Source organism: Anomaloglossus baeobatrachus, unplaced genomic scaffold (genome assembly GCF_048569485.1).
Source record: "Anomaloglossus baeobatrachus isolate aAnoBae1 unplaced genomic scaffold, aAnoBae1.hap1 Scaffold_5440, whole genome shotgun sequence".
Lineage (NCBI taxonomy): Eukaryota > Metazoa > Chordata > Amphibia > Anura > Aromobatidae > Anomaloglossus > Anomaloglossus baeobatrachus.
In genome coordinates this window covers 1-15,162 of record NW_027444820.1, presented here as the reverse complement: position 1 = coordinate 15,162, position 15,162 = coordinate 1, and the positions used below count along the sequence as shown (strand labels likewise).

The 15,162-nt window shown below is 55.0% G+C and overlaps 1 protein-coding gene across 1 annotated transcript; it reads right to left on the bottom strand.

The window, feature by feature from the left end:
* Positions 1 to 286: 286 nt before the first annotated feature.
* On the bottom strand, positions 287 to 12,739 carry LOC142283642 (mitochondrial Rho GTPase 1-like; the record flags this gene model as incomplete). Its single annotated transcript, XM_075333137.1, has 8 exons — positions 287 to 507; positions 613 to 714; positions 1,690 to 1,798; positions 1,880 to 1,932; positions 12,068 to 12,121; positions 12,224 to 12,267; positions 12,418 to 12,499; positions 12,681 to 12,739. Coding segments are annotated over 8 exons (724 nt in total), but the record flags the coding sequence as incomplete, so codon positions are not given.
* Between the last annotated feature and the right edge of the window lie 2,423 nt (positions 12,740 to 15,162).

Below are 15,162 nucleotides of genomic sequence, written 5' to 3'. Positions count from 1 at the left end.
CGTACCCTCGCACCGCACCCCCTCACCCTGCAACGCACACCCTCTTTCCCCTCCTCTGCGCACTAACCATTAGCTGTACCCCCGCACCCTGCTCTTACACCCTGTCCCTGCTCTGCACACTGTCCCCGCTCTGCACCCTGCTCTAGCACCCTGCTCTTGCAACCTGTCCTTGCTCCGCACCCTGCTCTTGCACCCTGTCCCCGCTCTGCACCCTGCTCTAGCACCCTGCTCTTGCAACCTGTCCTTGCTCCGCACCCTGCTCTTACACCCTGTCCCCGCTCTGCACCCTGCTCTAGCACCCTGCTCTTGCAACCTGTCCTTGCTCCGCACCCTGCTCTTGCACCCTGTCCCCGCTCTGCATCCTGCTCTTGCACACTGTCCTTGCTCTGCACACATCAGACACGTTACCTGGAAGAAGTTGAGCTCGCCGTCGTTCAGGATCCCGTCATTGTCCAGGTCAGAGATCTTGAAGATGCGAGTGAGGGCCTTCACACAGGCCGGCTTCAGCTGGGGGTGCAATGGCTGCAGTCAGGAGGGCGACACAGCAACACCAATGTATAGCGACACACGCCCTCCCCCATCTATGCCCCCCTCCTGATGTTACAATTGTACCTCCTTGTCCTCGGGGCAGTACAGGGGGCCGGTGGGGTGCAGCACGGCTTTCTGCGCATAGTAAAATAACTCTGAGATATTCTTCAGGTTTTTAGCTGAACACTGGGAAAGATACAAAGCAATTACTCCCATCAGGCCTGCTGAGTATAGGGGCCACTGCAAGACCCCCAAACTCCTCAGAACAAGGAGACTGTTCCAGTGTGCACTATAAGCAGGAGACCAGATGTGGGCGGGCGGCAACCTGGGAGACCGGGCGGGCGGCAACCTGGGAGACCGGGCGGGCGGCAACCTGGGAGACCGGGCGGGCGGCAACCTGGGAGACCGGGCGGGCGGCAACCTGGGAGACCGGGCGGGCGGCAACCTGGGAGACCGGGCGGGCGGCAACCTGGGAGACCGGGCGGGCGGCAACCTGGGAGACCGGGCGGGCGGCAACCTGGGAGACCGGGCGGGCGGCAACCTGGGAGACCGGGCGGGCGGCAACCTGGGAGACCGGGCGGGCGGCAACCTGGGAGACCGGGCGGGCGGCAACCTGGGAGACCGGGCGGGCGGCAACCTGGGAGACCGGGCGGGCGGCAACCTGGGAGACCGGGCGGGCGGCAACCTGGGAGACCGGGCGGGCGGCAACCTGGGAGACCGGGCGGGCGGCAACCTGGGAGACCGGGCGGGCGGCAACCTGGGAGACCGGGCGGGCGGCAACCTGGGAGACCGGGCGGGCGGCAACCTGGGAGACCGGGCGGGCGGCAACCTGGGAGACCGGGCGGGCGGCAACCTGGGAGACCGGGCGGGCGGCAACCTGGGAGACCGGGCGGGCGGCAACCTGGGAGACCGGGCGGGCGGCAACCTGGGAGACCGGGCGGGCGGCAACCTGGGAGACCGGGCGGGCGGCAACCTGGGAGACCGGGCGGGCGGCAACCTGGGAGACCGGGCGGGCGGCAACCTGGGAGACCGGGCGGGCGGCAATCTGGGAGACCGGGCGGGTGGCAACCTGGGAGACCGGGCGAGTGGGAACGTGTAGCACCCATGACCACTATTTTAATAATCCCCTAATTCAGTGTATTGCTCCCACCACCATCTTACCTCCACACAGGTCTCTATCTCAGAGTACTGGTTCATTATTGGGAGGACGGTCTCCATGCTGCTATAATCCAGCAGGTCTGACTTGTTCCCCACCAGAATGAGAGGGATCCTATCACAGGAGGCACAAGGTATTACTGCAGAGAAGGAACCCCATATATCCACACTGGCTTACAGAGCCCCCCCGCATCACCTGCTGTCCTTGTCCATCCGCTCATTAATCAGAGGAATCCAATGGTTGGTAACCTACAGCCGAAAACAAAGCAGACAAGTCTATAGTGATGGAGGAGCCAAGATCAAGATGACTGGTCAGGGGAGCAAGTGGAGGAAGAGATGGGGTAGAAATGGTTCCCATCAGATGTTTTTCAGTTGTTATCCAATGCCGGCCATCATCATTGTTCCACATGAATGGTAATTGATGGAGTAATGCGGCTCTGTAGTAGAAGACCACTGAGGGACATCCCAGGCCTCCCTTACTCATAGGGGTGTAGAGTGTGTCCACCTGGACTCGGGGTGGTTTCCCCTGACAAATGTATTTAGGAGCATCGCTTGAATGTCTTTTAGTGTTTTCGTTGGGAACCTGATGGGGAGATTGCGGGAGAATAGACCTGGTCACTGAAGAATTCCCAAAGTTTGGAACAACCAATGCAGCAGAGACCATGCACATTTCTATTTTTATAATTACTGATTTCGGAGTCTAGTTTGAGGTCAGTATTTGGTAGGGATATTGGCCTGAAGTTATTTGGTTGATCGGGCGTTTTGCCTGGTTTGGGGAGGGGGACTATGGCCGCCTGTAACATTTCGTCTCGTATTTTGCCTGTAATAGGTGTGGGGACAGGATTTGGTGGAACGTCTTGAGATATTCATTGGTTACGTCCGGTCCTGGGGATTTGTTATTTGTAGTTGTTTGGATGACTCGTTGGATTTCTATTTGGTTATGGGTTGGTTTATTGCGGTAAATTTGTCCTCTGGGATTTGTGGTAGGGGTACACTCTTCAGGAAGTTATTGATTAGTTCAGTTTTGGGGTCTTGAGGTTATAGAGTGAGGAGTAATATTTAGGTATTCGCAATGTCTTTAGGGTTATATATTGTTTTCTTCGGCGCTCCATTGGGAGACCCAGACGATTGGGTGTATAGCTACTGCCTCCGGAGGCCACACAAAGCACTACACTAAAAAGTGCAAGGCCCCTCCCCTTCTGGCTATACACCCCCCGTGGGATCACGGGCTTGCTCAGTTTTATGCTTTGTGCGAAGGAGGTCAGACATCCACGCATAGCTCCACTGTTTAGTCAGCAGTAGCTGCTGACTATGTCGGATGGAAGAAAAGAGGGCCCATACTAGGGCCCCCAGCATGCTCCCTTCTCACCCCACTTTTGTCGGCGGTGTTTGTTAAGGTTGAGGTACCCATTGCGGGTACGGAGGCTGGAGCCCACATGCTGTTTTCCTTCCCCATCCCCCTGAAGGGCTCTGGTGAAGTGGGATCTTACCGGCCTCCAGACTCTGAGGCCGGGCTCCATCCACAGACCCGGAGATCCTGCTGGATACGGAGCTAGGGTGCCGTCAGGGACAAGGAAGGGACAGTCGAGGTTTCGGTCCTTTCGAGGTTCGGGCAGGACCCAATTCTCCTCGTCCAAAAGGACTCAGAAGGAGCAGAGGAGCTCAGATTCCTGGCGGACTCACTCACGCCCAAAGAAAGCAGCCGGAGGAACCGCTTCCAAGCCGGCTGCCTCATGACTTTCGGCCTCCTCTCTCCGCATCCTCGGTCGGTGGCAGGCTCTCCCGCTTTTGCGGCATTTGGCTGCCACAGGTCAAAGACCGGTGGGTAACAGACATTTTGTCTCACGGGTACCGGATAGAATTCAGTTCTCGTCCCCCGCCTCGGTTCTTCAGAACCTCCCCACATCCCGACCGAACCGATGCTCTTCTGCAAGCGGTGTGCTCGCTAAGGGCAGAGGGAGTGGTGATCCCTGTTCCTCTTCAGGAACGAGGTCAAGGTTTTTACTCCAATCTGTTTGTGGTGCCAAAAAAGGACGGCTCTTTCCGTCCTGTTCTGGACCTAAAACTGCTCAACAAGCACGTGAAAACCAGGCGGTTCCGGATGGAATCCCTCCGCTCCATCATTGCCTCGATGTCTCAAGGAGATTTCCTAGCATCAATAGACATCAAAGATGCTTATCTCCACGTGCCGATTGCTCCAGAGCACCAGCGTTTTCTACGCTTCGTTATAGGAGACGAACACCTTCAGTTCGTAGCCCTGCCATTTGGTCTGGCGACAGCCCCACGGGTTTTCACCAAGGTCATGGCAGCAGTGGTAGCAGTCTTGCACTCTCAGGGACACTCGGTGATCCCTTACTTGGACGATCTGCTTGTCAAGGCACCCTCTCAAGAGGCATGCCAACACAGCCTGAACGTTGCGCTGGAGACTCTCCAGGCGTTCGGATGGATCATCAACTTCCCAAAGTCAAACCTGTCACCGACCCAATCACTGACGTATCTTGGCATGGAGTTTCATACTCTCTCAGCGACAGTGAAGCTTCCGATGGACAAGCAGCGTTCACTACAGACAGGGGTGCAGTCTCTCCTTCAAGACCAGTCGCACCCCTTAAGACGCCTCATGCACTTCCTGGGGAAGATGGTGGCAGCAATGGAGGCAGTCCCGTTTGCGCAGTTTCATCTGCGCCCACTTCAATGGGACATTCTCCGCCAATGGGACGGGAAGTCGACGTCCTTAGACAAGAAAGTCTCCCTTTCCCAGACGACCAAGGACTCTCTTCAATGGTGGCTTCTTCCCACCTCATTATCACAGGGAAGGTCCTTCCTACCCCCATCCTGGGCGGTGGTCACGACAGACGCGAGTCTGTCAGGGTGGGGAGCAGTTTTTCTCCACCACAGGGCTCAGGGTACGTGGACTCAGCAGGAGTCCACCCTTCAGATCAATGTTCTGGAAATCAGGGCAGTGTATCTTGCCCTACAAGCCTTCCAGCAGTGGCTGGAGGGAAAGCAGATCCGAATTCAGTCGGACAACTCCACAGCGGTGGCATACATCAATCACCAAGGCAGGACACGCAGTCGGCAAGCCTTCCAGGAAGTCCGACGGATTCTGATGTGGGTGGAGGCCACGGCCTCCACCATCTCCGCAGTTCACATCCCCGGCGTAGAAAACTGGGAAGCGGACTTCCTCAGTCGCCAGGGTATGGACGCAGGGGAATGGTCCCTTCACCCGGACGTGTTTCAGGAAATCTGTCGCCGCTGGGGAAGGCCGGACGTCGACCTAATGGCGTCCCGGCACAACAACAAGGTCCCAACGTTCATGGCAAGGTCTCGCGATCACAGAGCTCTGGCGGCAGACGCCTTAGTGCAAGATTGGTCGCAGTTCCAACTGCCCTATGTGTTTCCCCCTCTGGCACTCTTGCCCAGAGTGCTACGCAAGATCAGATCCGATTGCAGCCGCGTCCTGCTCGTCGCCCCAGACTGGCCGAGAAGGTCGTGGTATCCGGATCTGTGGCATCTCACGGTCGGCCAACCGTGGGCGCTACCAGACCGGCCAGACTTACTGTCACAAGGGCCGTTTTTCCATCTGAATTCTGCGGCCCTTAACCTGACTGTGTGGCCATTGAGTCCTGGATACTAGCATCTTCAGGATTATCTCAAGGGGTCGTGGCCACCATGAGACAGGCTAGGAAGCCCACGTCTGCTAAGATCTACCACAGAACGTGGAAGATTTTCTTATCCTGGTGCTCGGCACAGAGAGTGTCCCCCTGGCCATTTGCATTGCCTACTTTTCTTTCCTTCCTGCAATCTGGTTTGGAAAAAGGCTTATCCCTCGGCTCCCTTAAAGGGCAAGTCTCAGCGCTATCGGTATTTTTTCAAAAGCGTCTAGCACGACTTCCTCAGGTACGCACGTTCCTGCAGGGGGTTTGTCACATCGTCCCTCCGTACAAACGGCCGTTAGATCCATGGGATCTGAACAGGGTACTAGTTGCCCTCCAGAAGCCGCCCTTCGAGCCTCTGAAGGATGTTTCACTTTCTCGACTTTCACAGAAAGTGGCTTTTCTGGTAGCGGTCACGTCTCTTCGGAGGGTATCCGAGCTGGCAGCGTTGTCATCCAAAGCTCCCTTCCTGGTTTTTCACCAGGACAAGGTAGTGCTGCGCCCGATTCAGGAGTTTCTCCCTAAGGTGGTATCCTCTTTTCACCTTAATCAGGATATCTCCTTACCTTCCTTTTGTCCTCATCCAGTTCATCGTTTTGAAAAGGATTTACATTTGTTGGATCTCGTGAGAGCACTCAGAATCTACATTTCCCGCACGGCGCCCCTGCGCCGCTCGGATGCACTTTTTGTCCTTGTCGCTGGTAAGCGCAAAGGATCGCAGGCTTCCAAATCCACCCTGGCTCGATGGATCAAGGAACCAATTCTTGAAGCCTACCGTTCTGCTGGGCTTCCGGTTCCATCAGGGCTGAAGGCCCATTCTACCAGAGCCGTGGGTGCGTCCTGGGCATTGCGACACCAGGCTACGGCTCAACAGGTGTGCCAGGCAGCTACCTGGTCGAGTCTGCACACTTTCACCAAACATTATCAGGTGCATACCTACGCTTCGGCGGACGCCAGCCTAGGTAGAAGAGTCCTGCAGGCGGCGGTTGCCTCCTCGTAGGAGAGGGCTGTTTTGCAGCTCAAACTTGAGGTATTACTTTACCCACCCAGGGACTGCTTTTGGACGTCCCAATCGTCTGGGTCTCCCAATGGAGCGCCGAAGAAGAAGGGAATTTTGTTACTTACCGTAAATTCCTTTTCTTCTAGCTCCAATTGGGAGACCCAGCACCCGCCCCTGTTTCCTTCGGGATTTTTGGTTTTTTCGGGTACACATGTTGTTCATGTTGAACGGTTTCAGTTCTCCGATGTTTCTTCGGATTGAATTTGTTTAAACCAGTTATTGGCTTTCCTCCTTCTTGCTTTAGCACTAAAACTGAGCAAGCCCGTGATCCCACGGGGGGTGTATAGCCAGAAGGGGAGGGGCCTTACACTTTTTAGTGTAATGCTTTGTGTGGCCTCCGGAGGCAGTGCTATACACCCAATCGTCTGGGTCTCCCAATAGGAGCTAGAAGAAAAGGAATTTACGGTAACAAAATTCCCTTCTCTTGGGCGTCTTGTATGTGAGCTATCCTTTGCTAATCTCGCTTGGATTTTGTTGGCGAGTATTTGGCTTCTCCTCAGGTTGTGTTTGTATTGGAGCAGTTGGTATAGCGCATATCTTGCCTTTTGTAGGTTTTTACATAGAGCGGGTGAGGGGCTGTGTTTATGGGCGTCTTCCAATGATGCTATACTTTTGTGAAGTTCCTCTGTCGCATTCTTAGCTTTTTGTGTTGTGCTGCTATCTGTATTAGCCGCCCTCTTATGTACGCCTTGTGGGCGCACCACACTGTGCTCGGGGACATGTCTGGGGGGCTATTGATATCAAAATATTCCTGGAGTAGGTCTGAGGATATTAGATGGTTATTAATTCTCCATGGGGAATATGTTGGGTTATTATAGGTCTCGTATTTTTCAGGATACACGAGCATGGTCCGACCAGGTTATGTTCCCGATTTTGGCTGATTGTATATTTTTTATCCACCACTATTAGGTCAATTCTTGAGTAGATTTTATGTGGGTGTAATATGTATTATTCCGTTCAGAGGCGGATATAATCCACATGTCGTACAATGCTTCTGAAAGGAGACACTGGGACAGCGCATGGGATTGGGGCTGTGGATCCAAGGAGGACGCAGGAAGATGAAGAGGGACCAAAGAACCAAGAGGAGGCAGAAGAGAGAGGAGACACTGGGACAGCGCATGGGATTGGGGCTGTGGATCCAAGGAGGACGCAGGAAGATGAAGAGCGACCAAAGAACCAAGAGGAGGCAGAAGAGAGAGGAGACACTGGGACAGCGCATGGGATTGGGGCTGTGGATCCAAGGAGGACGCAGGAAGATGAAGAGGGACCAAAGAACCAAGAGGAGGCAGAAGAGAGAGGAGACAGGAGAAGAAAGAGGAGACAAAAGGAAGAGAACCAAGAGGAGGCAGAAGAGAGAGGAGACGAGAGAGGAAGAGAGGCCGAGGATCGAAGAGGAGACAGGAGAAGAGATAGAGGAAGGAGGAGGAGAGGCCGAGGACCGAAGAGGAGACAGAAGAGAGAGGAGACAAAAGGAAGAGAACCAAGAGGAGGCAGAAGAGAGAGGAGACGAGAGAGGAAGGAGGAGGAGGGGCCGAGGATCGAAGAGGAGACAGGAGAAGAGATAGAGGAAGGAGGAAGAGAGGCCGAAGACCGAAGAGGCAGAAGAGAGAGGAGACAGGAGAAGAGATAGAGGAAGTAGGAAGAAAGGCCGAGGACCGAAGAGGAGGCAGAAGAGAGAGGAGACAGGAGAAGAGATAGAGGAAGAGAGGCAGAGGATCGAAGAGGAGACAGGAGAAGAGATAGAGGAAGGAGGAGGAGAGGCCGAGTATCGAAGAGGAGGCAGAAGAGAGGAGAAGAGATAGAGGAAGGAGGAAGAAAGGCTGAGAGACGAAGAGGAGACAGAAGAGGGAGGAGACAGGAGAAGGAGGAGACAAAAGGAAGAGAACCAAGAGGAGGCAGAAGAGAGAGGAGACAGGAGAAGAAAGAGGAGACAAAAGGAAGAGAACCAAGAGGAGGCAGAAGAGAGAGGAGACAGGAGAGAGAGGAGACAGGAGAGAGAGGAGACTAAAGGAAGAGAACCAAGAGGAGGCAGAAGAGAGAGGAGACAGGAGAGAGAGGAGACAAGAAGAGAGAGGAGACAGGAGAAGAGATAGAGGAAGTAGGAAGAAAGGCCGAGGACCAAAGAGGAGGCAGAAGAGAGAGGAGACAGGAGAAGAGATAGAGGAAGTAGGAAGAAAGGCCGAGGAACGAAGAGGAGACAGAAGAGAGAGGAGACAGGAGAAGAAAGAGGAGACAAAAGGAAGAGAACCAAGAGGAGGCAGAAGAGAGATGAGACGAGAGAGGAAGGAGGAGACAAAAGGAAGAGAACCAAGAGGAGGCAGAAGAGAGAGGAGACGAGAGAGGAAGGAGGAGACAAAAGGAAGAGAACCAAGAAGAGGCAGAAGAGAGAGGAGACAGGAGAAGAAAGAGGAGACAAAAGGAAGAGAACCAAGAGGAGGCAGAAGAGAGAGGAGACGAGAGAGGAAGGAGGAGGAGAGGCCGAGGATCGAAGAGGAGACAGAAGAGAGAGGAGACGAGAGAGGAGACAGGAGAAGAGATAGAGGAAGGAGGAGGAGAGGCCGAGGATCGAAGAGGAGACAGGAGAAGAGAGAGGAAGGAGGAGGAGAGGCCGAGGATCGAAGAGGAGACAGGAGAAGAGATAGAGGAAGGAGGAGGAGAGGCCGAGGATCGAAGAGGAGACAGGAGAAGAGATAGAGGAAGGAGGAGGAGAGGCCGAGGACCGAAGAGGAGACAGAAGAGAGAGGAGATAGAAGAGAGAGGAGACAAAAGGAAGAGAACCAATAGGAGGCAGAAGAGAGAGGAGACAGGAGAAGAGATAGAGGAAGGATTAAGAAAGGCCGAGGAACGAAGAGGAGGCAGAAGAGAGAGGAGACAGGAGAAGAGATAGAGGAAGGAGGAGGAGAGGCCGAGGATCGAAGAGGAGACAGGAGAAGAGAGAGAGGAAGGAGGAGGAGAGGCCGAGGATCGAAGAGGAGACAGGAGAAGAGATAGAGGAAGGAGGAGGAGAGGCCGAGGACCGAAGAGGAGACAGAAGAGAGAGGAGGCAGAAGAGAGAGGAGACAAAAGGAAGAGAACCAATAGGAGGCAGAAGAGAGAGGAGACAGGAGAAGAGATAGAAGAAGGAGGAAGAAAGGCCGAGGATCGAAGAGGAGACAGGAGAAGAGAGAGAGGAAGGAGGAGGAGAGGCCGAGGATCGAAGAGGAGACAGGAGAAGAGATAGAGGAAGGAGGAGGAGAGGCCGAGGACCGAAGAGGAGACAGAAGAGAGAGGAGATAGAAGAGAGAGGAGACAAAAGGAAGAGAACCAATAGGAGGCAGAAGAGAGAGGAGACAGGAGAAGAGATAGAGGAAGGATTAAGAAAGGCCGAGGAACGAAGAGGAGGCAGAAGAGAGAGGAGACAGGAGAAGAGATAGAGGAAGGAGGAGGAGAGGCCGAGGACCGAAGAGGAGACAGAAGAGAGAGGAGGCAGAAGAGAGAGGAGACAAAAGGAAGAGAACCAATAGGAGGCAGAAGAGAGAGGAGACAGGAGAAGAGATAGAGGAAGGAGGAAGAAAGGCCGAGGATCGAAGAGGAGACAGGAGAAGAGAGAGAGGAAGGAGGAGGAGAGGCCGAGGACCGAAGAAGAGACAGAAGAGAGAGGAGATAGGAGAGAGGAGACAAAAGGAAGAGAACCAATAGGAGGCAGAAGAGAGAGGAGACAGGAGAAGAGATAGAGGAAGGAGGAAGAAAGGCCGAGGAACGAAGCGGAGACAGGAGAAGAGAGAGAGGAAGGAGGAGGAGAGGCCGAGGATCGAAGAGGAGACAGGAGAAGAGATAGAGGAAGGAGGAGGAGAGGCCGAGGACCGAAGAGGAGACAGAAGAGAGAGGAGATAGAAGAGAGAGGAGACAAAAGGAAGAGAACCAATAGGAGGCAGAAGAGAGAGGAGACAGGAGAAGAGATAGAGGAAGTAGGAAGAAAGGCCGAGGATCGAAGAGGAGACAGGAGAAGAGAGAGAGGAAGGAGGAGGAGAGGCCGAGGATCGAAGAGGAGACAGGAGAAGAGATAGAGGAAGGAGGAGGAGAGGCCGAAGATCGAAGAGGAGACAGGAGAAGAGATAGAGGAAGGAGGAGGAGAGGCCGAGGACCGAAGAGGAGACAGAAGAGAGAGGAGATAGAAGAGAGAGGAGACAAAAGGAAGAGAACCAATAGTAGGCAGAAGAGAGAGGAGACAGGAGAAGAGATAGAGGAAGGATTAAGAAAGGCCGAGGAACGAAGAGGAGGCAGAAGAGAGAGGAGATAGAAGAGAGAGGAGACAAAAGGAAGAGAACCAATAGGAGGCAGAAGAGAGAGGAGACAGGAGGAAGAAAGGTCGAGGAACGAAGAGGAGGCAGAAGAGAGGAGACAAAAGGAAGAAATAGAGGAAGGAGGAAGAGAGGCCGAGGACCGAAGAGGAGGCAGAAGAGAGAGGAGACAGGAGAAGAGATAGAGGAAGGAGGAGGAGAGGCCGAGGAACGAAGAGGAGGCAGAAGAGAGGAGACAAAAGGAAGAAATAGAGGAAGGAGGAAGAGAGGCAGAGAAACGAAGAGGAGGCAGAAGAGGGAGGAGACAGGAGAAGAAAGAGGAGACAAAAGGAAGAGAGAGAGGAAGGAGGAAGCGAGGCCGAGGAACGAAGAGGAGGCAGAAGAGAGAGGAGACAGGAGAATAAAGAGGAGACAAAAGGAAGAGAGAGAGGAAGGAGGAAGCGAGGCCGAGGAACGAAGAGGAGGCAGAAGAGAGAGGAGACAGGAGAATAAAGAGGAGACAAAAGGAAGAGAGAGAGGAAGGAGGAAGCGAGGACGAGGAAAGAAGAGGAGGCAGAAGAGAGAGGAGACAGGAGAAGAAAGAGGAGACAAAAGGAAGAGAACCAAGAGGAGGCAGAAGAGAGAGGAAGGAGGAGGAGAGGCTGAGGACCGAAGAGGAGGCAGAAGAGAGGAGACAAAAGGAAGAGAGAGAGGAAGGAGGAAGAGAGGCCGAGGAACAAAGAGGAGGCAGAAGAGGGAGGAGCCAGGAGAAGAAAGAGGAGACAAAAGGAAGAGAACCAAGAGGAGGCAGAAGAGAGAGGAGACAGGAGAAGAAAGAGGAGACAAAAGGAAGAGAACCAAGAGGAGGCAGAAGAGAGAGGAGACAGGAGAAGAGATAGAGGAAGGAGGAGGAGAGGCCGAGGACCGAAGAGGAGGCAGAAGAGAGGAGACAAAAGGAAGAGCTAGAGGAAGAGGAAGAGAGGCCGAGGAACGAAGAGGAGACAGAAGAGAGAGGAAGCAGGAGGGAAAAAGAGGGGCTAAGGAGCCAAGAAGAGGCGGAAAACGGAGGAGGAAAAGATGGCAAAAAGATGAAGAGGAGGAAGGGCCGAAGGGTCAAAAGGATGCGGATGAAAGAGGAAAAAGGAGCTAAGAGAAGGTAGACTGGGGAGGACAGCGGGGCACAGAGGTGAGAAGGGACGCAGAGGCAAGCAGGGGGACAGAGGACAGCGAGGGACAGAGGACAGCAGGGGATAGCGGGGGACAGAGCACAGCGGGGGGGACAGAGCACAGCGGGGGGGACAGAGGACAGCGGGGGGACAGAGCACAGCGGGGGGACAGAGCACAGCGGGGGGACAGAGCACAGCGGGGGGACAGAGGCCGCTCATGGGCAGCAGTGGGAGCGCTCCTCTTACCTTGTCTATGGAGTTCTTGTTGTTGACCGCATACACGATGCAGATAACATTCGCCTGCAGGACAAGGAGCAGAATGAAGACAGGAGCCCGGGGTCACTGAGCGAAACGCGTCATGTAGACACCGGAGACAATCCGTCCTCCGGATGAGGGTCTTACCCGTGAGATCTCATTATACAGCTGTTCATCCGTCTGCTCCGCCTCTGTGAAGAGAGCACACCCCAGATAATGATCTGCAGATCCGGAGGGCCCCATTGGTCAATGGTCTGCAGATAACTATGGCATGTGTTTGGTGGTTGTTCCGCGCCATCCCATGACCACGCCAAGGATGCACCAGTGGTATGAGCACTTACCAGAGTAATCTACGATGTGGGTGGGCACCCGCTCCGGGGTCACATCTCCTGGGATTGTGATCTCCTCAGCACGAGCAGGAACCTAAAGAAGATTGCAGATTACGGGATAATCCAGGAGCAGGCAAGAGATTAGGAGGCTCCTCCTGACACACTCATATACATGAAGGGGCCCCTCCAGAGAAACCCTCGACCCCAGAATCTGGTGCAGCCCAGCATGGCCACCCACCACAACCACCAAAATGTAAGGACAAGTCCAGCCTCACCTCCTCCGGAAACTCCTCACTGACCAGCGACATCACGAGAGACGTCTTCCCCACGCGGGCTGCAAAGAAAGCACAGACGTCACAATCCACGCACAATCTCCAGGAGATCAGCGACAATCAGCATCTAATCTCCAGGAGATCAGCGACAATCGGGATCCAATCTCCAGGAGATCAGCGACAATCGGGGTCCAACCTCCAGGAGATCAGCAACAATCAGGGTCCAATCTCCAGGAGATCAGCGACAATCTGGGTCCAACCTCCAGGAGATCAGCAACAATCAGGGTCCAATCTCCAGGAGATCAGCGACAATCGGGGTCCAACCTCCAGGAGATCAGCGACAATCAGGGTCCAACCTCCAGGAGATCAGCGACAATCAGCATCTAATCTCCAGGAGATCAGCGACAATCGGGATCCAATCTCCAGGAGATCAGCGACAATCGGGGTCCAACCTCCAGGAGATCAGCGACAATCAGCATCTAATCTCCAGGAGATCAGCGACAATCGGGGTCCAACCTCCAGGAGATCAGCGACAATCGGGATCCAACCTCCAGGAGATCAGCGACAATCGGGGTCCAACCTCCAGGAGATCAGCGACAATCAGCATCTAATCTCCAGGAGATCAGCGACAATCGGGATCCAATCTCCAGGAGATCAGCGACAATCGGGGTCCAACCTCCAGGAGATCAGCGACAATCAGCATCTAATCTCCAGGAGATCAGCGACAATCGGGGTCCAACCTCCAGGAGATCAGCGACAATCGGGATCCAACCTCCAGGAGATCAGCGACAATCGGGGTCCAACCTCCAGGAGATCAGCGACAATCGGGGTCCAACCTCCAGGAGATCAGCGACAATCGGGGTCCAACCTCCAGGAGATCAGCGACAATCGGGGTCCAACCTCCAGGAGATCAGCGACAATCGGGGTCCAACCTCCAGGAGATCAGCGACAATCGGGGTCCAACCTCCAGGAGATCAGCGACAATCGGGGTCCAACCTCCAGGAGATCAGCGACAATCGGGGTCCAACCTCCAGGAGATCAGCGACAATCGGGGTCCAACCTCCAGGAGATCAGCGACAATCGGGGTCCAACCTCCAGGAGATCAGCGACAATCGGGGTCCAACCTCCAGGAGATCAGCGACAATCGGGGTCCAACCTCCAGGAGATCAGCGACAATCGGGGTCCAACCTCCAGGAGATCAGCGACAATCGGGGTCCAACCTCCAGGAGATCAGCGACAATCGGGGTCCAACCTCCAGGAGATCAGCGACAATCGGGGTCCAACCTCCAGGAGATCAGCGACAATCGGGGTCCAACCTCCAGGAGATCAGCGACAATCGGGGTCCAACCTCCAGGAGATCAGCGACAATCGGGGTCCAACCTCCAGGAGATCAGCGACAATCGGGGTCCAACCTCCAGGAGATCAGCGACAATCGGGGTCCAACCTCCAGGAGATCAGCGACAATCGGGGTCCAACCTCCAGGAGATCAGCGACAATCGGGGTCCAACCTCCAGGAGATCAGCGACAATCGGGGTCCAACCTCCAGGAGATCAGCGACAATCGGGGTCCAACCTCCAGGAGATCAGCGACAATCGGGGTCCAACCTCCAGGAGATCAGCGACAATCGGGGTCCAACCTCCAGGAGATCAGCGACAATCGGGGTCCAACCTCCAGGAGATCAGCGACAATCGGGGTCCAACCTCCAGGAGATCAGCGACAATCGGGGTCCAACCTCCAGGAGATCAGCGACAATCGGGGTCCAACCTCCAGGAGATCAGCGACAATCGGGGTCCAACCTCCAGGAGATCAGCGACAATCGGGGTCCAACCTCCAGGAGATCAGCGACAATCGGGGTCCAACCTCCAGGAGATCAGCGACAATCGGGGTCCAACCTCCAGGAGATCAGCGACAATCGGGGTCCAACCTCCAGGAGATCAGCGACAATCGGGGTCCAACCTCCAGGAGATCAGCGACAATCGGGGTCCAACCTCCAGGAGATCAGCGACAATCGGGGTCCAACCTCCAGGAGATCAGCGACAATCGGGGTCCAACCTCCAGGAGATCAGCGACAATCGGGGTCCAACCTCCAGGAGATCAGCGACAATCGGGGTCCAACCTCCAGGAGATCAGCGACAATCGGGGTCCAACCTCCAGGAGATCAGCGACAATCGGGGTCCAACCTCCAGGAGATCAGCGACAATCGGGGTCCAACCTCCAGGAGATCAGCGACAATCGGGGTCCAACCTCCAGGAGATCAGCGACAATCGGGGTCCAACCTCCAGGAGATCAGCGACAATCGGGGTCCAACCTCCAGGAGATCAGCGACAATCGGGGTCCAACCTCCAGGAGATCAGCGACAATCGGGGTCCAACCTCCAGGAGATCAGCGACAATCGGGGTCCAACCTCCAGGAGATCAGCGACAATCGGGGTCCAACCTCCAGGAGATCAGCGACAATCGGGGTCCAACCTCCAGGAGATCAGCGA